The 25,351-nt window shown below is 42.5% G+C and overlaps 1 protein-coding gene across 1 annotated transcript in view; it reads right to left on the bottom strand.

Annotated features, from left to right (window-relative positions):
- Nucleotides 1-3,999: 3,999 nt before the first annotated feature.
- CDHR3 (cadherin related family member 3) overlaps nt 4,000-25,351 on the bottom strand; it is a 104,743-nt gene continuing 83,391 nt past the window's right edge. Inside the window, exons 16-20 of the mRNA XM_078154425.1 lie at nt 24,317-24,498; nt 21,796-21,809; nt 18,457-18,488; nt 11,810-11,858; nt 4,000-7,098 (exon numbers count right to left, since the gene is read on the bottom strand). Of these exons, the coding sequence (XP_078010551.1) occupies nt 6,719-7,098; nt 11,810-11,858; nt 18,457-18,488; nt 21,796-21,809; nt 24,317-24,498 (657 nt within the window). The 3' untranslated portion in view covers nt 4,000-6,718. The remainder of the gene's footprint in view (nt 7,099-11,809; nt 11,859-18,456; nt 18,489-21,795; nt 21,810-24,316; nt 24,499-25,351) is intronic.

The raw sequence follows: 25,351 nt of genomic DNA on the forward strand, positions 1-25,351 counted from the left end.
CATAGTGGAATGAGAGCTGGTACTGGAGCCTGAATAGACCTGGGTTCAAGTCCTGTCTTTGACTCATACTGGCTAGGTGACCCTGGGCAAGTCACTACAAGGTTCCCAAAGGGTGCTGAGCAGAAGTGACAGATTTGCTCTTTTGGGGCTTCTCTCTATCAATGAAATCACAGGTCTAGTTCTTGTTTAAGAAAATCAAACTGTAGCATCTGGACTGAATTTAAGGGACTGGAAATGGAAAGAGCTGCCTAGGAATCAATATTAAGGAAACAAGAAAGGAGAACTTTCTGGTTATTTGAGGGAATGAGAGTGAGAGGAAAGTCATACTATTAGGGAAGAGCTGAGCATAAGAGTGTTTTCAGCAGCTGTAATTTGGGATAGGAAGAGGAAGTGTGAGTGTGACATTCTCAGTAATAACCTGCTAGTTCTATGTGACATAAGATTGCCTGTGGGCTTCTGGGTAGAGAGCACAGGGCATAGGTGTGCATGACAATAATGTGACAGCACTGTTTTGGAGGCAATTCTCTCACTGCCATGTTGGTCTTTGGAGGGGTTGGAGGGCTTGGAGAGGTAAGAGGAGAAAGAGGATTTCCTGGTATAGGTTATATGATCGGGGGTGTGCTGGAGTCAGCTTAGCCTGGTGGACAGCTGATTGAACTTTCAGTGTGAACATTTATACCTTGGAAATCTTAGCAAGCACTGATTTATAAATCAGGACTTGATTTATTGTTTTATTGATTGTCTAGAGCAGGGGTGGGAACCTGAGGCCTCAAGACCACATGTGATCCTCTAGGCCCTTAAGTGCAGCCCTTTGACGGAATCCAAACTTCACAGAAAAAAATCTCCTTACTAAAAGGATTTGTTCTGTAAAACTTGGACTCAGTCAAAAGGCCGCACCAAAGGACCTAGACGGCCATGTGTGGCCTCAAGGCTGCAGGTTCCCTACCCCTGGTACAGTTAAGAAAGTGATGGGAAAATGTTAATAATGAAGATTCAAATTAAAAGTGTGTTGTAGGTACATCTTTTCCCCTTCTAGAGGGCTGGTTGTGAATCATTTACTAGCACACCACTGCATTGACTGCTTCCCCAATCCTGGCACTTCCACAGAAGCCAATAATCATCTCCTTCCTGATGTGCCCCATTTTCCAGGGGCAACAAGAGACCCTGTCCTTTCTGGGATAGTGTTCTGGGTACAGTTCCCCATATTTACAACTGAACAAGCCCAGGTAGCTTGTGTTATCCACAAACTGGAGCAGACACCATACCCTTGGTAGAAAAGGGTGGCATTTTTCTGGATAACCACCAGCCCTCTGAAGCTGAGTACTGAGAGAAGCTTGCATACACTCACAGGAAGGCTGAAGCTTTGATGCCAAATCATCAGGCAGGAAATGAGGCCCATGCCAGGGTATATGAATGAATTCAGACATTTGAGAATTATTTTGCATTGAGAGGAGGTGGCCTTGGCAGAGACTTTAAGGTTTAAGTTCAGTGGCAAATTCTAAGACCACCTAGCAGTCACCATGCACCTGAGGATCTGACAGGTCCGATTGTCATACTAATCCAGTTGGAAAACAAACTAAAATATCAAAGGAGGTAGAGTATTGGACCCAAAAGATCTATTGGGGGGGAAGGGCATGAAAAATAAACAAATCTATGTAGCTGGATATCACCCAGCATGGGCGGGCATCCTAATGTTGGCAATACAGGATATGGTATGACCTTGGCTTTCGGCATCGAACCCCATATCATCTGGCCCGTCAGTGTTATTGGTCATAGGTTCAGGATCTCTAGGACCTCTAGAGATGCTGCCCAGAACAGGGAAATAGCCACTAGGGGTCAGCCTGGGGCTTTAGATACCCAGGGCTTAGCCGTACTAAGCATACCCAGACCTGAGTTTTCAAGGTGGAGGTTAGGCTTTTGGTCTATTGAAATGGAAAACCCAGACACAACTAGTCTGAGGCTAGGCTTTTCTCCAGGCACTAAAATTTGGAAGGTGCTGACAACACTTATTCTCTTTCTCCTGGTAGAAACAAATGAGCTTAGCAAGAATAATTACCGAAAACAGGAAACTGCAATAGCAGTTGCCACCCTTCCACTTCCTCCCCTCCACTAGCAACCTATTCCAGTTAATCTTTTCCCTGTTCTGATTCCCTTCTGCCAGGCCTTCTTGCCCAGGGGTGGTCTCTTGGCATCCCTGGATCTCCCTCACCCTCCGTGGGGTATCATGGCATCTTGTGTTCTGAAGTTTAATGTCTCCTCAAATTCTTCTCAACTGAGCTTGCTGTAGAATATCGTGTGATATTTTCTGTGGGTGCTAGAATTGCTTGTTATGATTGTGACAGGCAATGCTACCTTTCAACTGGATGGAAGTCTGGGAAGAAGAAATAAAGAACCCTGGGAAGAGCATTGACTCTAGAATCAGAGGAACTGGATTCAAATCCTTCTTCTGATGTTTACTACCTGGGTGACTCGGGGAAATGACTGAACCGCTCTGGGCCTCAGTGTCCTCATCTGTAAAATGAGGAGGTTGGAATAGATAACCTCTGAGGTCCCTTCTGGCTCTAGATTTATGATCCTGTTGGGTCCTTCTCAAGGATGGACTAATGGGGGTAAGGCAAAGATACCCCACTTTCCAGCCCAAGTCCAAGGTCATTAGACAGGAGAGAGTCTTTGTCTGAAATGCGTGGAAAAGAGCAAAGACCACCTTCCTAGCACTTATCAGGAGATTCAGGGAGAAAGGTAGTAAGGAGGAGACAGGATATTGGTGGACAGGACCTGAAAATTAAATGGATTAAAAAAATTAACTGAAAGGTTAAGTGATTTACTAAGGGTCACACAGACAATATGTGTCAGAGATAGGACTTGAACCCAGGTCTGGTATGTGCTACAGAATAGCACTGGATTTGGAGTCAGGGGGCCCATATTAAAATCCTACCCCTGTCACTTACTCTCTGTGTTCTTGGGCAAGTCATTGAGTTTCTCTGGGCCTCAGTTTCTTCATCTGTAAAATGAGGAGATTGGATGGCTTTTATGGGCCCTTCCAGTTCTAAATCTATAATGCTATAACTCCAAGACCTGTTCTCTATCCACTATGTCCCACTTTGAGGTATTCTGACCTAAATACACCCAAAAAAGAGAGACTTTTCTTTCTAGTGGTTGTCATCTGTTTGTTGACCTATTAACTTGACTTCTCAGATTCCCTCAGGGGCGCAGCTTCATCAAAACTCAAGGCTTCCAAGATACCCTTGCTGTTGTTACTAAGTGATTTTTCAATTGTGTCTGACTCTTTGTAACCCCATTTGGGGCTTTCTTGGCAAAGCCATTGTAGTGGTTTGCCATTTCTTTCTTATTTGAAAGATGAGGAAACTGAGGCAAACAGGCTTAAGTGACTTGCCCAGGGTCACACAGCTCGAAAGTATGAAAGTTTAGATTTGAACTCAGGAAGAAAAGTCTTCCTGACTCAAGCCTGGTACTCTACCAACTGTACCACCCAGCTGCTCCAAGACATCTTAAAAATCATCAAAGATGGTGATCCCTTCACTGATTTGAATGTCTGTCTTGCCCATCAGAAAGTTCCTCCTAAGTCTAACTAAATCTCTGTGATCATTAAACACAATTCCCTCTTGTGCTCGCCATCCATGGTGAAGGAAGAACAGCTGCTCACCATCCTTTGTTTAATAATCCTTAATGGGTTTACAAACAGTTATTAGGTCACCCTTCAGCTTTCTCTTAATCTTATTTTATTTAAATAGAGGCTGACAGCTTCAGAGCAAAGCATTTCAGTCACAAGCACACAGAGAGAAATAGCAGGAAATCCAACTGGGTGATCAGCCACTTTGGCTGTCCAACTGCCCACTTCAACCTAGACAGATGAGTCAGTTTGCTTTCTTTTGCAAACTTTTAATAGATGGGAGGGAAGTTTCCTGGCTATCACCTGAATTAAATAAACCACTCCTGACCTGGGTCAGAGAGTGAAGGAATGAGTCTATCAGTCAATCAATCAATCAAAAAAGCATTTATCAAGCAATTAGTCCATGTTAGGCACTGTCAATACAAAGACAAACATGAAACAGCCCCTGCCTTCAGGGAGTTTACATTCTACTGAAAGAAACGTATACATGCGAAGAGAGATTTAAAAAGTGTTCCACTTTGATCCAACCATTTTGGAAAGCAATTTGGAACTATGCCCAAAGGGCTATAAAAATGTGCATACCCTTTGACCCAGCAATAGCACTTCTAGGGCTGTATCCCAAAAAGATCATAAAAATGGAAAAAAGATACACATGTACAAAAATATTTATAGCAGCTCTTTCTGTGATGGCAAAGAATTGGAAATTGAGGGGATGTCCATCAGTTGGGGAATGGCTGAACAAGTTGTGGTGTACGAATGTAATGGAATACTATTGTGCTATAAGAAATGATGAGCAGGTGGACTTCAGAAAAACCTGGAAAGAATTGTATGGACTAATGCTGAGTGAAATGAGCAGAACCAGGATAACATTGTACACAGTAACAGCCATGTTGTGCGATGATTAACTTTGATAGACTTAGCTCTTCTCAGCAATTCAAGGATCTAAGACATCTCCAAAAGTCTCATGATGGAAAATGCTATCTATATCCAGAAAAAGAACTATGGAGTTTGCATGTAGATCGAAGCATACTATTTGCTCTTTTTTTCCTTCTGTTTCATTTTGTTTCTTTTTTCTTGTGGTTCCTCCTATTGGTTCCAATTCTTCTTTACAGAATGACTAATGTGAAAATATGTTTAATAGGAATGCATATGTAGAGCCTATATCAGATTGCATGTCATCTTGCGGAGGGAGGAGGGGAAGAAGGGGAGAAAATTTAAAGCTCAAAAGCTTATGAAGTCAATGTTGAAAACTAAAAATAAATTAATTAATTTTAAAAAAGTATTCCACTTTAATGAAGAGACAAAATACTGTCTCCACATTTGCAAAGAGAAAAGGCAAGATCCATTCTCCTATTTCAGGCAGGCAGATCAGAGTTTCTGGTGATGTTACCCTGACTGAAGGTATAGGAGGGGCTGTGGATTGTATAGGGTTGGACTGATTCCCTCAGTTACATATCTGTCTCTAATTATGGATAATGAGGGTTAGGAGGAGGGAGAGAAGAGGGGGCACACTCAGGGCTTAGGGGAGGCCTCAGCTGACTGCACATTTTAAAGCTTCCTCTCCCTTTCATGCTATATGTTTATTCTTGGTTCATCACTCAGATTGACAGGTGAAAGTCTGTGTTAGCTGGCTGAGGTGGGTTTCATGCTGTGCCTTGAGTCAGCACTCCAATATTCCCAATGAAACAAAGAGTTGCAGAGGAAAAGCACAGATGGGCTAGAGGAAATTTGGTGAGGTTTAAAAACCCTTTTTGCTGTTGTTATTAAGTATAAATAGGGGTACATGACCTCCACCTCCTGCTCCATCGTTTGGCCAGGCTATCCACCCCCCCCCATCAGACCTGGAAGGCTTTCCCTCCTCACCTCTTAGAATCCCTATTTTACATCAAAGTACAGCTCAGACACTCCTAAAGGAGGCCTTTCTCTATTCCCCAGAATGGTTAGTTTGCTCTATGTTTTGAAATTATTTTGAGTATAATTTTTATTTGCTTAGTGTATCTATGTCCCCTTATAAGCTCCTTGGAGGCAGGGACTGCTTTATTTTTGTCCCTCGTATTCCCAGTGCCTAATACAGTATCTTCCTTTCCATGTAATCAGTTGTTGTTGTTACTTGGTTGTGTCCAACTCCAATTCCTTGTGACCCCATTTGGGATTTTCTTGGCAAAGATACTGGAGTGGTTTGTCATTTCCCTCTCCAGCTCATTTTATAGAGGAGGAAACTGAGGCAAACTGGGTTAAGTCATTTGCCCAGGGTCACATAGCTAGTAAGTGTCTGAGGCCAGATTTGAACTCAGGAAGAGTTTTCCTGACTCTAGGACTGGTACTCTATTCATTGTACCACCCAGCTGCACATACTACTACTACTACTACTGCTACTACTACTGCTGCTACTACTACTACTACTACTACTACTACTACTACTACTTACTACTAGCTAACATTTATATAGAGCTTATCATGTGCCAGGCACTGTGCTAAGCGTTTTACAAATATTATCTCATTTGATCCTCATGATAACCCTGGGAGGTAAGTGCTACTATCATCCCATTTTACAGATGAAGAAACTGAGGCAAATAGAGATTAAGTGACTTGCCCAGGGATACAACTGCTGGTAAATATCTAAAGCTGGATTTGAATTCAGATCTTCCTGATACCAGGTCTAGTGCTCTATCCACTGCTCCACTTATCTATCTGCCCTATTGCTTAACAAATGCTTGTTGAGTTGGACTTTCTGTGGAGTTTGTTTTAGGGGTAGGGAAAACATCTTGTTGAAGACCACTGGACACTCTATCCCACTTCTTTTTCTCCCTTGGCCAAGGTTTTAGGATAAGGATCTATCCCTCTGAGCAGGATCAGCTAAGGTCAGTTTCCTATTCTGTAAGTCCTAAATACCATGGCAATTTTTTCCACCCCCAACCTGGAACACATGGTCCGACAAAGTGTATTCCTTTTGCAAAGTTTCATTAAATACACTGGCTTATGTTGTTGTTGTTGTTGTTTTGGGGTTGGTTTTTTTTTTTTGAGAAGTTTGGAGGCTAGAAAATCTGAGGTGCTTGGTTACCATACCCACACACACCACGATGCTACTTATTTCCCAGTTGTTTTCACTGGAGAATGGGGATGTATTTTGGGAGAAGCCCTGCCTAGGAGGACTGGGGAAGACCCCTGTCCCATTATTCTTTCTCTGGATTTCTGAATTCCAGGGGTACCTAGGCTTTGCGATGATTCCATCTTCCCTTCATCACTCTTAAGTCCCACACTGATGTCATCAGCTTCCATTTTCCCAGTCTTTCCATCTGTTTCCTTGTTAGTCCCTTCAAGGGGGTTCATCCCTTCACCACCATTTGCCACAGTCCAAACAGCTCCTTGTTCACTCAAGTCTTTCTCTCCTGACCAAATCTGGAGTGATGGGTTTTTCCACCTCCTGGCACCAGATTTTGAGTTGAATTCATATATTTTGCCAGTAACTAGAAGAAAAAGAGAGCAACAGTTAGGCCTATTTCTTCTCAAAAGAAGCAAACCAGAAGCTCTGAATGACTAAATGATATAAAACAGCCTTGCAGATAAGCAGGGACCATTTACTGGCCCATAAAAGTCTAGCTAACCTGTCCCTTCCAAAGATTACACAACTTAGACACACACCACAGGCAGTAAAGAAATGAAATGAATAGCCTATAATTCATAGTCACTGGTTCTGTGAACTCACTCTGAGCAGAGGTTCTTAATCTTTTTTTTTATGTCAAGGACCTCTTTGGCAGTTTGACAAAGTCTATGTTCACCTTTTCATCTTACCGGGTTTTTTTTAAGACTTCTTTTATTAATTTATTTTGAATTATCAACAATCACTTCTGAGTTGATTCAACAACTTTTGAGTTTTAAATTTTTCTCCCCCTCCCTCTCCACCTCCCTCCCCAAGACAGCACACAATCTGATATAGGCCATACATATACATGCCTATTAAACGTTTTCACATTAGTGATGCTGTAAGTAAGAATTAGAACCAATAGGAGGAACCACCAGAAAGAGGAAACAAAAGTCAACAGAAGAAAAAAAATAGCAAATAGTATGCTTCCATCGGCATTCAAACTCCATATTTCTTTCTTTGGATGTGGATAGCATTTTCCATCATGAGGCCTTTGGAGATGTCTTATCAGCTTATTGTTTTTAAATGCATAAAACAAAAGTCACAGAATTACAAAGGAAACCAACAGTGAAAAAACAGAGACATAATTTTTTTCTCCGTCCAAGTTCACAGAGTCTCTACAAGGGGAGTGCTGGTAAATATTTAACAACCAGCTCTCCAAAAATGCATGACCCTTTTAATTTAATGTTATTAGCATTTTCTCCATAACTTTCTTAAAAAATAAGTCAAGCCCTAATTGACACCCTTTGCCAATTTCAAAGGTGTAAATGTTCACATGGAAAATTTAACAATCAGCTCTCCCAAGCCAGTCTGACCCAGCTCCAGCCCACCTACAGTCTATGCCTAGACCCCTTGGGGATCCATGGACTCCAAGTTAAAACTCCTTATTCTATGCCATCTTGATTATGTAGTGAAAAGAGTGTTTGAAATCTTGAATTTAATATGGACTTGGGATAATTCAGATTCCAGTTTTAGTGGGAACCCAATTACTTCCCAGTTTGTTTGTGTTTTTAAAGAGAGTCCTCATCACTGGTATAAAGAAGATACCAAGAAAATAAATTGTTATATGTGTGTGTATACATGTCTGTGGGGGCAGGGTACTGTGTCTGGAGTCAGCAAGACTTATCTTCCTGATTTCAAATCTGAACTCAGATGCTTACTAGCTATGTGACCCTGGGCAAGTCATTTAATCCTGTTTGCCTCAGTTTCTTCATCTGTAAAATGAGCTGGAGAAGAAAATGACAAACCACTGCAGTATCTTTTCCAAGAAAACCCCAAATGGGATCATGAAGAGTCTGACACGATTGAAAAATGACTGAAGGACAACAACAATATATCTATGGGCCTGTGATCATAAATTTAGAGATGGAAGGGGCCTTAAAGGCCATGTAATTCAACTTCCTCATTTTACAAATGAGGAAACTGAGAATCAGAGAAGCCCTGCCTAAGGACACCCAGGAAGTAAATGATTGAGGCAGGATATATGTGCAGGTCCCCTGACTCTAAAAAGCACAGGGTGGGTTGTGTGTGTGTGTGTGTGTGTGTGTGTGTGTTTTGCACCAAAAGCTCTAAACTTAGGTGAAAAGATGTGATACAAGTTGAGATCTTATTTCTAAGGTATGATGATAACAGCCATTGGTTTTCGTGCCAGGGGACCAGGTTTGAATTCTGTCATCTCTGTTTTTCGCCACTGGGCAAGTCACATCCTCTGAACCCTGGTTTCTTGGAAGCTAGACTACATGACCTCTCTAAACCCTAAAGTCATAGGAGTGACATTCTCATTATGTCCTCCCTTCCCCCAAGGTTTCTTTGCTCTTGGTATTCCAGCTGGCTCCCAGATTTCGCTCTTTATCATAGATACATCTACACACAGGGCACCTCTGTCTCCACCCTGAATATGTCTATTTCCCAGACCAAGTATCTTTAGGGGTATGGTAGGGTCAGGGGAGACTCTGCGGTGTCATTTCCCTGAAACCTCCGAGGCTGTCTGCTGTGGATTCCTCCAGCACTTATGCTAATGTGGGCACATTATGGTAACAAGTACCTAATAATAGAGGGAAATGTAATTCCAACTGCAGCCTCTTGCTGGAGAGGAGCCATTCTCCTTCAGAGAAGGACTGAAGCATTTTGCATATGAAGGTGGCCAGGAGCCAAAACACTTGCCTCCTGAATTTGGTTTCCTTCCCTCTATTCCCATCTATAATTGAGCCTTTGTAAGTGGCAGAAATGTGTGTAAAGGAGCTAAATCTAGTGGCTGACTTCAGGGAGGTTATGTGAGCTCAGGGAGACTGGCTTTACCTTTCATTTATCTTTCCCAGCCAAAGAAATTCTGGGCTGTGCTATCTGGAAACACTCATACACTGACCGCTGCATTTCACCTATAGCTCAACCATCTACCCAATGGGAAAAAATGGATTCATTCTGTAACTGTGTGGGGAAAAAATGTGTTCTCAGGGACACTATCCTCAGTAGGTGGCTTATTTCTTGGGAGAATAAGGGAGAAAAAAAATAGGATTTTTTTTTCGCTTTATCAATCAAGGAAGCAAGCAAGCATTTATGAAGTTCCTACTATGTGCCAAGTATTGCTTTAGGTAAAGACAAAAAAAGAAACAGTCTCCAGCTTCAAGGACCTTACCTTCTATTGGCTGGGCTTACCTGAAAACTAGCCAAGACTTTGGGTAGCTGAGTGTCTATAAGGCAAGTCACTTCTTTAACCTGAGTCTAATTTCCTCATCAGTAAAATGGCAGTGGTATGAGGCCATGGGGTAGGCTGAGAGTTGGAATAAGTGATTGCTAAGGTTCTCCCCAGACCAGGATTGGGGAACCTGCGGCCTTGAGACCATGCAGCCCTCTAGGTCCTCAAGTGTGGCCCTGAATTGGAGTCGGTCAAAAGGCCACACTTGAGGACCTAGAGGACCGAATGTGGCCTCGAGGCTGCAGGTTCCCTGCCTCTGGTCTGGACTATTGCAAGAGCCTTCAGATTGGCCTTCTTGTATCCAGACTATTCTCCTCTCCTATTGATTATTTAACGGCCAAGATTAATATTCCTAAAACATTTGGGTCTTTTTTTCCCCAGTAACTCTCTATTGCCTCTAAGGGGAAAACAGACTTCTCGAGCTGGCATTTAAAGTCATACACAATCTGTCTTACCACCTCTCTGTCCAGACTTATTACTCCCCTTCATATAGTCTACATTCCAGCCAAAATAACCTGCTAGCGACTCCCCTGAATTACATGTGCAGACCTCCCATTTCTTCGCCTTTCCTTCAAGTTCAGCTCAATGACCTAAGTGCCACTTCCTGGATGAAGCCTCTCCAGATTCCCCCAGTTTTTAAGTACTCTTTTCACCCTATGATTCCTCCGAATCTAGCTCCCGGAGGACAGGGATGGTTCCATTTTTGTCTTTATCTCAAGTACCTCAAAACAGTGCCTACCTTGAACATAATAAGCACTTAATAAATGTTGAATTGAATTTCAAGTTCTAAATCCTATAATCTTAAGGAGACATAGTCATCACCCTAATATTGGGCCTATGTGGGCATGGAATGCCTCGGAAAATTTTACACAAGATGTTACAAAAGTGTTAGAACAGTTTTAAGCTTTAATAGCTTATGCTATTAAAATAGCTTTTAAAATTAAAATACATTAATAAATTAAGTAAATAAATAAAGAACAATTAAAAAGAACTTATGCTATTAGCTTTAAACTGAACTAAGGCTTTTGGGACACCATGTACACCTTACCATATCCTGACCTGCAATACCTTTGAGAGAGAGACAGAGAGACAGAGAGAATGTGCATTTATATAGTGCCTACTATGTACCAGGCAATGTGCTAAGTGCTTTACAAATATTTGATCCCCTTGATCAATTTGAATATTCTATTTGATCCTACCTGTGAGGTAGGTGCTGTTATCATTCCCATTTTAAAGCTGAGAAAATGGAGACAGAGTATGGGACTTGCCTAGGGCACAGAGCTAGGGAGCTGCTGAGATGGGATTCAAACTCAGGTCTCCCTAACTTCAAGCCTCAAAGTCTAATCACTGAGCCACTTAGATAACATTCAGACAAGACATAATTTGCCAAATCCTTAAAATACTTTGCAAATGTTGGCTATTATTACAATAATGTATTAAGACTTGCAAAGTGTCTTTCTCACCATTACCCTGTGAAGTATTATTATTAGTCATATAATTATTAGTATTATTATTTCCCATTTTACATATGAGGAAACTGAGGCCCAGAGAAATAAAGTCACTTGCCCAGCACCAAACAGGTAGCAAGTGTTGAATCTGAGATTTGAACTCAGGTCTTATGACTGTAAGACCCGTGTTCAATGTGCTATATGCCATACTGCCTTCTATTTTACAAATCAACCAAGTGGGACCCACATGGAAAATCAAATATTCTCTTTGAAAACAGCAGGTTAGGAACAACAAATGATGTGGGGAAAAAAATGAAGGCTTACTGTACTTCCACTCATTTATCAATAATGGTACTATCTCCTTTTAAAGTGGTATTTCCCACTTATATTACCTGGGTCTAGGGCTTCTCCATCAAAGACAGTGTTAATCTTGGTCATTTCCTAAGGAGACAGAGAGACACAACGTGAAATAAAGCTAGGCGCTGACCCAGGAGAAGGCTGTCATTACTTTGAGAAATTCAAACCTGGGTGAGTTTGGCAGCCAAGCCACATGGTACCTCCGCCTGCTGAATGTTCAGCCACTGAGCTCAATAAGGAAAAAGCCACAGAGATTTCTGCGGGCCTGCCCAATGCTCAATCGAGAACTAATCACGTCTGACAGACTAAGTGACTTCGAATAGGCAATCAGAGAGGTTCACCTCCTCTGGGCAAAGGGCCTAGGAGCTCCCTGTTGGGAGGTGGGTAGAATCAGAACTGAGGAGGGGTACCTAATAGACTGCAAGGGAAGGAAAGCAGTTCTCAGACATCCGATGCCAAGCGGGCTGTGCTTGAAGAATAATTAGCCTATTCGAGCTGGAAGGAACACTGAAAGCATCTAGTTCAGTTCACCCCCACTACCTTTTTTTTTTTTTAACACGCTGAGGCCCAGAGATGTTAAGTGACTTCCCCAACATTACACAGCTATTGAGTTCTCCTGACAAAGAATTCAATGGACTTTCTATCCCATTTAATACCACTTAAACCAAATCCTCTCCAGGGGCCCTGGCCTGTGGTGCGTGCCACCCTCCATGCATTCCATACGGCCCCACAGCTGGCTAAGATTTAAAAAGGCCTAGGCAGAAGGAAGCTCTCTAGTCCCAGCTTTCAGGGTTTGGAAAAGAAGTATTCAGATCAAGGGAGACAATGATCCTACTGTATTTTTCACTAGTCAGACCATGCCTGGAATAATGCATTCAGTTCTGGGCACTTTGACAAGCCGAGGCACATTCAGAGGAGGATAACAAGGATGGTGAAGGGTTTCAAAACAACATTAGAGACAGCTCCTTCAGAGCAGGGACTTTTACCTTTCTTTGTATCCCAATCACTTAGCACAGTGCCCCGCACATAGTAGAGACTTAATAAATGTTTATAGACTGAGTGATTGACAGTGTCACATGAGGAGGGAACTGGGGAGATAGAGATAGTTGACCTGGAGAAGACTTGGTGGAGACAAAAGAGCTGACTTCCACATTTTGAAGAGTTTCCTGGTGAATGAGGGATCAAATTTATTCTCTCTAGCAGAGAGAAACAGGTTCAAGAGGTAGAAGTCAGAGACAGATTTTTGGCTCAACATAAAGGAGAAATTCTTAACAATTAGAGCTGACCAAAAAAATGGAACAGACTGCTTTATGAAGCAATGAGTTATCTATCTCTGGAGTTATTCAAGCAGAGGCTGAACAACCACGCTTTCAGGATATTGGAGAAGGGGTTCCACATGGTAAGGAGTAGTGCTAGATGCTGTCACACCAAAGGCCAATAATAACAACTATTTCTATAGCATTTGAAAGTTTTTGAACTGCCTTCCTTCCTACAACTTTGTGATGTAGGTAGTTCAAGTATTATTGATGACGTTTTATAGTTGGGGAAACTGAGGCACAGATAGGTGAAGTGACTTGTTGGGAGGAGAAGGGGGATGAGCAGTACACAACTAATAAGTAATAGTGTGTGTAGTGGTGGTGCATAGTGGTAGTAGTGTTGGTGTTGTTAAGTTGTTTCAGTTGTGTCTGACTCTTTGTGACTCTATTTGGGGTCTTCCTGGCAAAGATACTGGTGTAGTTTGCCATTTCCTTCACCAGCACATTTTACAGATGAGGAAACTGAGGCAAACAGGGTTAAGTGACTTGCCCGAGGTCACACAGCTATTACAGGTCTGAGGCCAGATTTGAACTCAGGAAGATGAGTCTTCCTGACTCTAGACCTGACACTCTACCCTAAAGTACCATGTAACTGCCCAGCAGTAGTTGTATCAGGATTTGAACTCAGGTCTCCTGATTCCATGGCCTTTACTCTGAATGCCTGTGTAAAAAGAGCCTGGATGGTTTATCTTCTAGAACTAGTCATATAAGAAAGAGCTAAAGTCATATCCCATTTGTCAGCTGGTCACAGGCAATGAAGACTTGTTTATTAGACTAATAGATAATTAACAGTTACTGGGCATTCACCCGTCAGGAGGCAGCTTGGTAGGGTAGAATGAGCCCTTGACTCAGAGTGTAGTTCTGACTTCTGATCCCAACTCCTTCAGTTATGATCTGTGCAACCATGGGCACACCATTTAATGTCCCTGGGCCTCAATTTCTTCATCTGTAAAATGGGGGGTGGACTTCCAGGTCTAAGTTGATAATCCTAAAAACCCAGGACCACAGAATATTAGAGCTAGAAGGGACTTCTAGAGATCACCAATTCACCAGCTTACCATAAAGGGACCACAAAACCAAACAGGTGAAATGACTGGCCCAAGGTCACCAGGTGCATGTTGAGTTGAGACCACCTGGAACTGGCCTTTATTCTTTCAATAGCACTAGATAAAGAAGTCTGGCAGAAATACGGTCAGTGAGTCAGCCTTTTTTTTTTTTAAACCTGCTCTCTCTTGAAGAGAGTCTGGCAGCCCAGGGAAAGGTCCTTGGGCTACCAAAAAAGCCTTCCTCCAACATCCCCTACTCCTACATGTTTCCTTACAAGTAAGGTGATAGGATCCTGTTTCTCCATCCCTCAGGACCCTTATCTTTTCCTCACTGCTCCTTGCACATAGAACATGGTATAGTGGATGGAGTGTTGAGTTTAAACAGATCTGAGTTCAAAGCCTGCCTCAGACCCTGGACAAGTCACCTAACGTCTCTCAGCCTCAGTTTCCTCATCTGTAAAATGGGGATAATAATATCACTTATTTCACCAGGTGGTTGTGATATGTGAAATGCTTTGCAAACCTTAAAGCACTGTACAAAGGCTAGCTATCATCATCATCATTAATACTATCATTAGCAATGATTATGTATTTACTCCTCCTGTTCCTTGGCAGCACTGACTGCCAGGTCCCTAGTCAGTATCCTGCCAGATCCCCAGGTTTCAACCACGCTGGTGTGGGTAAGTGCCTCTTCGGCCCAGGGGAGTCAGAGGAGGCCCTCCGTGTGCTGTACAATTCTTCTGCCCTTTGCCGCACACAGAGACAGCCAGGTGGGCAGCAGCTGGCTCACCCTCTGGCCAGTCTGACTGCTTAGGCATGCACACTGAGGCAGCTGCCACCCATCTGCCTCCTCAGCCTTTGCGCTGCCGTTCCCCGTTTCATTTATCTCCCAGCCCTTCTTTCTCAGAGTTACAGTGACATAGTCCACCCAACCGTGAAAGACGAGCAGGGACACAGTGGTTGTGCTTCCCCCACCCCCACGGCTCCGCAGCCTTCGCAGAGATCACAAAAGCTCAGAACTGGAAGGGACCTGGGCCCCAAACCCCTTTACAGCTTTCCTGGCAATGGTCAACCAGCCTCTGCTTGAAGACCATTAGTGAAGGGAAACGGACTCTTTCCTGAAATAGCATATTCCACTTTGGGATAGTTCTCATTTTGGTGGGGAGAAGTATTTCCTTATATGCAGCTTAATTCTGTCTCACGACAACTGATCCCGCCCCCCACCCACCGCCTGAGCTTTGCTCCTAGTTCTGCTCTCTGGGGCCAAGCCGAGCGTTCTAATCCCTCAGCCCTGTGACAGCCTTCAGATTCTGGAAGATAGCGATTATGCCTCCCCCCTCCCCACCTCCCGCCCCCAGGCTGCCCTTCTCCCAGGTCTACATCTTGAGTTCCTTCAACTGATCTTGGCACCGCATATCTTTCAGCATTCTCGCCATTCTACCTGCCACCTATTGAGATGAATTCTAGATTGTCAATGTCTTTCCTGAAATATACAGCACCCAGTACGGAATACAATCTGGACAGGAAGGGGCACCCTGGGGTAACTGACTCCATTCTGAACATTATGTCTTGTCCTCACATTTTCTTTTTTTCCTACATGCAGTGAAGACCCTGTCTTGCTTGCATCTGGATACCTAGAGCTTAGCACAGTGCCTGGCACATAGTAAGCTCTTAAATGCTTGTTCACTCTACGATTCCCTTCCTTCCTTCCTTTCTTCCCTCCCTTCCTCCCCTTCTTCCTTCCTTCCTTCCTCTCTCCCTCCCTCGCTCCCTCTCTCCCTCCTTTCCTCTCACTCCCTTCCTTGCTTCCTCCCTCTGTCCCTCCCTGCCTCTCTTCTTCCCTCCCTCTCTCTCTTCTTCCCTCCTCTCTTCCTTTCTCCCTTCCTTCCTTCTCTCCTTTTCTCCGTTTCTCCTTTCCTTGCTTTATCCCTCCCTCCCTACTTTCCATCCTTCCTTCCTTCCTTCCTTCCTTCCTTCCTTCCTTCCTTCCTTCCTTCCTTCCTTCCTTCCTTCCTTCCTTCCTTCCTTCCTTCCTATCCTATCCTATCTCTCCTAGATAGAGATTACTTTAGGCAAGACAGTGGAGGCCAAGATTGATTTTCACAGGCTCCCATCTCTTCTCCTGGCCTCTCTTTGTATCAGGTACTCAGTTCTCTCAAGGAGCCTCTCAGGTTCTTGGAAGGTACTTCTCCATGGATTTGCTTTCCCTTCACTATTCCGGGGTTCATACCTACACCATGCCCTTCAAAACTTCCATGCCCCATGCTCCTGAAGGCTCTGATTCCTGCTTTCTGAAGTAATAACCAGTCAGTTGGCCAGCTAGCATTTATTAAGCACTTAACTATCTGCCAGGTGGGGCAGCTAGGTGGCAAAGTGGATAGAGTGATAAGCTGAAAGTCAGGAAGACCTGAGTTCAAATTCAGCTTCAAGATGCTTGCTAGCTGTGTGGTCCTGGGCAAATCATTTAACCCTGTTTGTCTCAGTTTCCTCATCTGTAAAATGAACTGGAGAAGGAAATGGCAAACCACTCCAGCATCTTTACCAAGAAAACCTCAAACGGGGTCATGAACAGTTAGACATGACTGAAACGACTGAATGACAACAAAATGTGCCAGGCACTGGGGATACATAAAAGCACATAAAAGCAAAATAAAACAAGACAAACCCAGTTCCTGCTCTCAAGGAGTGCATAGTCTTTGGGGGAGACAATGGAAGGAATATTATTTTCTATAGCAAAGTGATGAGTAGGTAGGGACCTTACTGGGACCTTAGAGGGGTCAAATTTTACCAGGGAGATGACCAACTACTCTCCCCACCCTTTGAGCTAGCACTAGCCATGGGCTCAGAGGGGATAGGCAGTGAACACTATTTAAATTTTAATCATTTGATCAAAAGGATAATTTTTCAATTACTTATGTGCCTGGAAGGTATTCAATGACTAAAGCCAGTTTTCTTTTGGCATCAGCAAAGTGCCTTAAACTTTAAGTTCTTAGAGGGCGAGGGCTGTATATTTTTAATAAATTCTTTTGGATTAAGACATCTAGAGGCCTGGCATATACAGGATGGTATAGAGGACTGAACTTGGAGTCAGGAAAATTAGGGTTCAAACACTATCTCTGACACATCCTACTGTGTAACCTTAGGCAAATCATAGAACTGCTCAGGGTCCAGGTCATTTTCTGCCTATAAGTTAGAAGAGTTGCTGATTTGCATTGGTGGAATGAATTCCCATACAAGGAGTTCTCTGCATGTATAAAATTCTAGGTTCTGACAAAAAAAATTATGTTAGGGATGGTAAAATACCTAGGACGCTTACTGACAATGCTTTGAACTTCTTAAGTGTGCATTTCACCCAAAGATTTCATGGCTCTTGGATCAGAATAAATATATCCTTTTGCCATCCTAAACAAGAGGTAAGGGTCAAGATAAGACATTTCATTATTATCATATTTTAATCCCTCACTTCTCATCTGGGGAATTTAAGACAGGAAAAGATAAACATAACCTGTTTTGCTATCCCATGATCTCTTATTCTCATAATCCTTTAAACTTTTCCTTTTTAAATTTACTTCCATTTTTTTTTCAATGAACAAAATTGATTTTCTCTCCCTCCTACCCTTTCAAGCTTTTCAAAGCCCCTTTCATTTGCAGTCTCTCATCAGATTCCTACATCATCCCTATAAGGAAGATGAGATAGGCATTATTGCCCTCATTTTATAGATGAGGAAAAGGAGAACCAAGTGACCTGTCCAAAGTCACACAACTTTTCAGTGGCAGAGCTGTGCTTGGAACCCAAGTTTCTTGACTCAAAACCCAACCCTCTAGCCCCATTTCTTTTGACCTCTGCCTATTTTGTAGATGAGGAAACAGGCCCTGAGAGGCTAAGTTCACAGCCAGAGCTGGGACTAGAATTCAGGCCTCCTGATACCTAGCCCCATACCCTTCCCATATTCCCTTTCTATAATGTTCTGGGAGAGTAGAGAAATAGAGTCTTTGGAAGTGCTATAGTGGAGTTGTGATCTTTAAGCATCATTCCCCCATCCCACTTACTCTCCTGGAGGGCTGATGGAGATAATAAACACCACTATTCAATATTTATGAAATCCAGTTCTTCTGCAAATATATCACAAGACATGCTCAGTGGAGGGAACCAATTCTATCAAGAGCTCGTCACACAGCAATCTGTTCCAGTGGCCAAGTACAAGCATCTCACTGAATAACAAACACCCCCAGAGGATAATGCGGAAAGGCTGGTTTGGGGAGAAAGGGGAGAAAACAGCATCCTCTAATGGGATTCGTTTGATAACTGGCCACACTTACCAACACAACTTCTCTCTTTGCCTTCTTGGTTTCTGCAGGGAAGAAGACAGATGAAAGTCAAGTTGCCTACTCCTGCCTCCCTTTAAAATCCCACCTCCCACAGTGGGGTTCCCTTAAGCAGGCTTCCAGCTCAGTGTTGCAAACATAGCAAAGAATTTATCAGCTCATGGAAATGTTTTAGCAGCCTGCCATCCTTCCTGGAAATGAAATCCATATTTTTCCCTTATTCTGTCTGGCACACTGGCAGTACCAGTTGTGGGGGAAGGCAAGTGGGTGTTTCAGTTATTTACAAGGCTTTTTAATAGGTCAAAACTAAGATTTAATGAATTCCCCAGTCATGCTGGGATCCTGGTATAGTAGTAGATAAAGGGCTGGATTTGGGTCAGCAAGAACTGAGTTTGAATCTCACCTCAGATACTTGCTTATTCTGTGACTCAGGGCAAGTCACTTCTTTGAGCCTCAGTTTCCTTATCTATAAAATGATGAGGTTGGATTCCATGACCCCTAATGTCCTAAATCTATGATATTTTCCTTACCACCCACTTCTAATATCCATCTCATGAAGCAAAGGAGACTGGAATCTTAGACCATAAAAATCCTAGGTTTAGAGTTCAAACATATCATACAGGTTATGGAGTCCCACCTCATCATTTTATAAATTAAGAAAGTGAGGCAGAAAAAGGGCTTTGCCCACAGTCACAGAGTCAGTAAGCAGCACAGCCAAGATTCAAACTTGGGTTTTCTGACTCCAAATTCTCTCTCTCTCTCTCTCTCTCTCTCTCTCTCTCTCTCTCTCTCTCTCTCTCTCTCTCTCTCTCTCTCTCTCTCTCTCTCTCCTGCATCCTTTGCCCTTTGACCTGCTTTTGTGTACCCATTTTCAACGGGCCTAGTCCTCTATGTACAGGAATCCCCTAGAAATATATGAGGAAATGGACAGAGGAATGATGAGCCACAGAAAGAGAGGGCTCCAATGGGGAAATTGAAAAGTTAAATAAAGAATACTGTTTTCATTTGTCTTCTTATTTACTTCTTACCTACTAACAGATCTTAAGAAGTCATTTTCCCTCAAAATTCTTTTTTTTTAATTTTGAGTTATATAAGGAGAGTAGGAGCTATCCGCCTTCAAACTCGGCCCCCAAGTACACTGTCTATGTATAACTCATCAAAAATGGATGGGAAAAGGGAAGAGAATTTGTTTTCAAGTGCGCAGGAGGCATGGAAAGACAGTGGGCTTCAAACTCAGAGGAGCTTGGTTCACATTCCAGCTCTGTTACTTACAATCTCTGTGATGCAGGGCAAGTTTTCTAACCTCTCTAGGTCTGAGTTAAAAATGAGGGGTTGAACTATATGATGAGGACGATGTGATGGCACAGTGAATGGAGCGCTGGATCTGGAGTCAGGAAGACCTGAGTTCAAATCTTGAGTTCAAAACACGTTTCTAGGTCCTTTCTAACTCTCAATTTCTGATCCTTTATTCTTCTTTAAGGGGCATCTTACCCAGCATATTGCAATACTGAATGCTCAATAAGTAAAGGGAACACAAGATGCTCCATAAATGTGCTATTTGTTGTTTTGATTGATTAAAGTAGATATCTCCTTCAGGAACTTGAAAATGTCTTTCCACTCTCTACCTCCACTCTTCCTCCCACTATTATTCAACAGTTCAGGGCAGTCATAAGTTGGGGCCATACTGAACACACCCTATCAAGGTGGAAGCTATAAAGTCAAAATATTATCCCTGGAACCTTCAAGGTCATCTAATCCAACCCCCTTATTTTGTGGTTGAGTAAACTGAAGCCCATTAGAGGTAAAATGACTTCCCCAAGGTCATGCAGGAAATAAGTAGCAGTGCTAAGATTTGAATCCAGGTTCTTTGGCTCTAAATCCAGCACTCTTTCCACTGCACCCTGACAATTACCTTTCAATCACAGTCTTACTCAGATGAAATTTTCTTCCTTAAAAAAGCTAGTTCACATTTCCAGTTATAAAAGGAGGGTAGGAGCTAGCCTCTTTCAAGTTCTACCCCAAGTACACTGTTCAGTTAAAACACATTTCTAATTCATTACACCAGCTTTCATTACTCTGCAAGGGATTGCCTTCTAGGTGTTCAAATTAAATCCAGCAGGTGCCCTAAGCTTAACAGACACATCCAATTGAAGGAGTCCTGGCTCCTTAGCAATACTGGTTCATCTTTGTTTTGCACAAATGGTCCCCTTGGTCTGGAATGCACTCCTGCTTCCACTCAACCTGGAAGGTAGAAATCCCTACATCCCCTCCAAGGCTAGCTCAGGTGCCACATTCTCTGAACATCTTGCTTGACTGCTCCTGTTTTTAGCCCTCTCACTCTCAAAATTGATACATATTACTTTGTATTTCATTTACTTGTGTGTATGTTGTATCTCCTGGTAAAATGTAAACTTTGTAAAGGTGGAGATGCTTTCATTTTTATGTCCCTAGCACCTAGCACTATCCCTTGCACAAAGGAAGTAATTAATAAAGTCTTTGTTGAAAAATTATTATTAGTGATAACAATAATAACAGCTAACATTTATATAGCACCTACTATGTGCCCGGTACTGTGCTAAGCACTTTACAGATATTATTTCATTTGATGCCCACAACAACTCTGGGAGGTAGGTGCTATTGTTACCCCTATTTTACAGATGAAGTACTGGGTAAAGAGAGGTTAAGTGACTTGTGCAATGTCACACAGTTAGTAAGTGTCCGAGGCTGGATTTGAACTCAGGTCTTCCTGACTCCAGATCCAGCACTCCATTCACTGTATGATCACATTAGCAGCAGCAGCGTCATCATCTTCTTCTTCTTCTTCTTCCTCTTCTTCTTCTTCTTCTTCTTCCTCTTCTTCTTCTTCTTCCCCTTCTTCTTCCCCTTCCCCTTTCCCTTCCCCTTCCCCTCCTTCTCCTCCTCCTCCTCTCCTTCTTCTTCTCTTTCTCCTTCTCCTTCTCCTTCTCCTTCTCCTTCTCCTTTCCTTCCTTCTTCTTCTTCTTCTTCTTTCTTCTTCTTCTTCTTCTTCTTCTTCTTCTTCTTCTTCTTCTTCTTCTCTTCCTCCTCCTCCTCCTCCTTTCTATTGTGTCTTAAGGTTTAATAAGCACTACTCTCTCATGCTACATTCTGACTCTTGCTTTCCTCCAGGTGCTGATTATGTAGTTCAATTCAATTCACTTCAATTCAGTTCAGTTCAGTAAGTACTTATTGGGCATCTCCTCAATACCAGGAGCTGTGAGAATCTGCATTGCTCTTTTATCCTCCACTGAGCAGAATTCCTTCCATGTACACCCACCAAGTCCCAGAAGCCAGTAGAATAGACAGCATACATACCTCCTTTTTTCACCCTATGACAAAATAAAAGATTGGCATTAATTACCAGGAGACTATTGCACATCACTACACACATAACCAGACGGGCTTCTTTGGGGAGCTTCCTTCAGAAATATAATATTTCTTCCTCTGGCAATTTCATTTGATAAATGCCTCCTGTCTTATCATATTACAACTCATTTTCAGACAGATCAGGCTTAGTTCAGAATTTCTTGAAGGTTTCCTTTTATTAAATAACCCATATTAGAAATTATTAGCTTTGGGAGTACGTCTTAAAATGGCCAGGTTCATTTGCATATTTAACGTGAGTAGGTATTTCATACCGGTCCTAGTCTCTTTGTAGTTCCTCCTCGCCCCAGCCTGAAACATTACTATATCTAAGCCCATCATGGATCACTGCCATGTTTGTCAGCATAACAGTCATTTCCCTCCATTCTATCGTGAAGCTAATGCTACCAGTGGAAGTAATTTCCCTAATATGGTATGGTAATGGAACAGACAACTCATGCCAAATCCTCATGCTTTTACTCTAGTCATCCATCCATTGATTTCAAACCATTTGAAAAATACTAGAGATTCTTCTGAATATTTCTGTGAAGCATGTGGTTACTATTATCCCTTTTTTTTTTGTCCAGACCTATGATTTCAATGGCATGGGGGAATCTCCAATGTGAAAACTCTTTCCATCCATACAATTTATAAATTACTCATCTGCAATTTATAGATTGACACAGTTGTGTGACCTGAGAGGGCAAAATGAGTAGCCTAAGGTCACCCAGCTATATGGGTCAGATTCAGGACTTGAACTCAAGTCTCACTGAATATAGCACAGCTTTCTTTCCCTCTACTACCCCATAAACATATGTCATCACCATTTTCCCTATGAAGAAAAAAAAGAAACTAAGACATGTATAATACTCACAAAGTTCATGTTAAATAGAACTAAGATTAAAACCCAGAGCTCTACATACACGGGAAATCAGCACCCAAGGCTACCATGCTGCCTTATTTTAGAACTCAGCACAGGAGGGCAAGGACAATCAGAAAGGGATTCTTCTTCTATGTGTTAAGGATCTGTGGTTTTCATAGTGTAGTAATGCACTTTGCCAACACAGGTCATCAACTTCTCTTCATAATAGTGAAGAGTCTTCATGAATTGCTATGGGCCAAAAAAAAATATTCACCTGGTATCTAGCCCTTTCCAAGCTTAATTAAGCTAGCCCTTAGATGGTAGACATATAGTCAGTCACCAGACAATCCTTTAAACATTCCCAGCTTGGAAGGATCTTCCTGAGCCTAAACTTTGCTGCCACAGCCTTTGAGAGTACAGGATAAATCAGCCAATCAAGCACTTATTCCATAGCTACTATGTGCCAGTCACTGTGCTAGGGGCTGGGGTTACATTCTTTTTTTTAGGGGGGCAAGGCAATTGGGGTTAAGTGACTTGTCCACTGTCACATAGCTAGTAAGTGTCAAGTGTCTGAGGCCAGATTTGAACTCAGGTCCTCCTGACTCTAGGGATGGTGCTCTATCCACTGTACCACCTAGCATCCCAAGGGTTGGGGTTACAAAGACAAAAATGAAACTATGCCTGCCCTCAGGGAACTTCTACTGTAATATGTGCTGGGGATGGGGGAGAGACTAGTATGCTATACTAAGGCATTAGAATAGGGCTTTGATAGAGGCAGCATTTTATTTTTCAGTGAGGGAATCAGAGTTAAGTGACTTGCCCAGGGTCACATAGCTAGTAAGTGCCTAGTGTCTGAGGCTGGATTTGAACTCAGATCCTCCTGAGTCCAGGGCCCATGGTTTCTCCACTCTACCACCTAGCTGCCCCTGGAGGCAGCATCTTATTATCTTGATGCTTTCTCTAATTCCATCTCTGTTCTACTTTTAGAATTTTTTTTTAAATTGTTTTTGGCCTTGAGCTGTAATTTAGTCATTATATGAATCTAAAAATTAGGAAACTCTCTTTACCATTGTAGACCAGCACCTGCTTTGCAACTTACAGTCTTAACGAATTGTCTGGGTCATTAAAAGGTTCAGAGACTTGTTGGGAGGTCGCATAGTGTGAGTCAGATGTGGAATTTGAACCAGGTCTTCCTGACTCCAAGGCTAGCTCTCTATCCACCACATCATACTGCCTTTGTGGTCCTTTTCTAAACAGAAAATAAGTAAGTAGATATGCTTTTCTATTACTATTCAAAATGGTACTCCTCAGTAATTAGACAATGGCAGAGGCACAAAAAATTGGAAGGCCTAATTCTTTAGAGTTCTTGCCAGATCAGCTACAGGTCATCTTACCAGGGAAAGAGAAGGAATGGTTTCTCAATACAGAGTGATTACTTGGTACTTTTGAGCCTGTGGAAAGCATCTACTTCTTTGTCATCTCCCTGCCCCTTGCCTTCTCCCAGGAGGCCCCAGGATATGCAGAAAAAGGTCATCTTTTTCATCTAAGTTGGTATAACTGAAATCGGTTCCTCTGGGTTGTAGAAAGGATCAGGCTCACAGAGTAACTTACAGAGATTCTTTATCTTCCTTGGGCTTGAAGGAGCAGTGTCTTCTGATGAATTTCACCAGTAGGAAGAACTGGCATCCCAGGAGACCCAAGAGTAACACGGAGCCCACCGTAATAATGAATGGTACATACCAAGCTGATGAAGAATAAACATTTTCCCTCTGAATCAGGTATGTGACTCTGGGCTTGAAAAGAAGAGAGGGAAGGGGATGGTGGTGGTGGTGGTGAGCTGATCTTAGTATAAATTAGAGCTTACATTTTCTACTCATGATGTTTCATTTCCATTTCTACTCAAATTTTGTTTTAGAAATTGGATAGTGGTATACCTGGGACTCTTTCTGCTTCCACTCTTCTTTATTTCATCCTGTGCTCTGGTGTAAAAATATATATTCTCAAGTATCCATTAGTTCAAAGTCCAAAAAAGTTAAGGAATACATGAGGGCTGGCAGTCCCAACTTTAAACTTTATCGCAATCTGGCTTCTCAAGGAGATACACACACATGCACACATACATATAGACACACACACATGTGTAACATGCATTATGCATATGCAAACACACGTGTGCAACACACATTTGTGTACAATGCAATCTGTGCATGCCTATATGTATATCTATATGTGTGTGAGTATATACGTATATATATGTATATACACGTATGATTACACTGATTGAGGAAATTTCTGATGAGAAAATTCCCTCTACCAATGCAAATTTATGACTTTTCTGCAACTTCACATCTTGGAGAATTGCCTAGTATGTGGTGGAGAGCTTATGTGTATCAGAGTAGGATTTGAACATAGGCTTTCCTGAGTCCAAGGCTAGCTGTCTATCTACTATAGCACACACCTCCCCAAAGAGCCAAGTTCCCAACCCCTATTGGCTCTCGCCAACACATGCATACTCCAAAGTCTGACTTGGTGACAAGTATTTCACTGAGAAGGCACAATGCCACTCTAGTTTCTTTCAATCCTCTCAAGAGTAGTTACTCTTAGATTCCTTCAGCTGCACATCATCACTTCAAGGTTAGCGAGTGA

This window comes from Phascolarctos cinereus, unplaced genomic scaffold, assembly GCF_003287225.1.
Source record: "Phascolarctos cinereus isolate Bilbo 61053 unplaced genomic scaffold, phaCin_HiC Scaffold_1;HRSCAF=81, whole genome shotgun sequence".
Lineage (NCBI taxonomy): Eukaryota > Metazoa > Chordata > Mammalia > Diprotodontia > Phascolarctidae > Phascolarctos > Phascolarctos cinereus.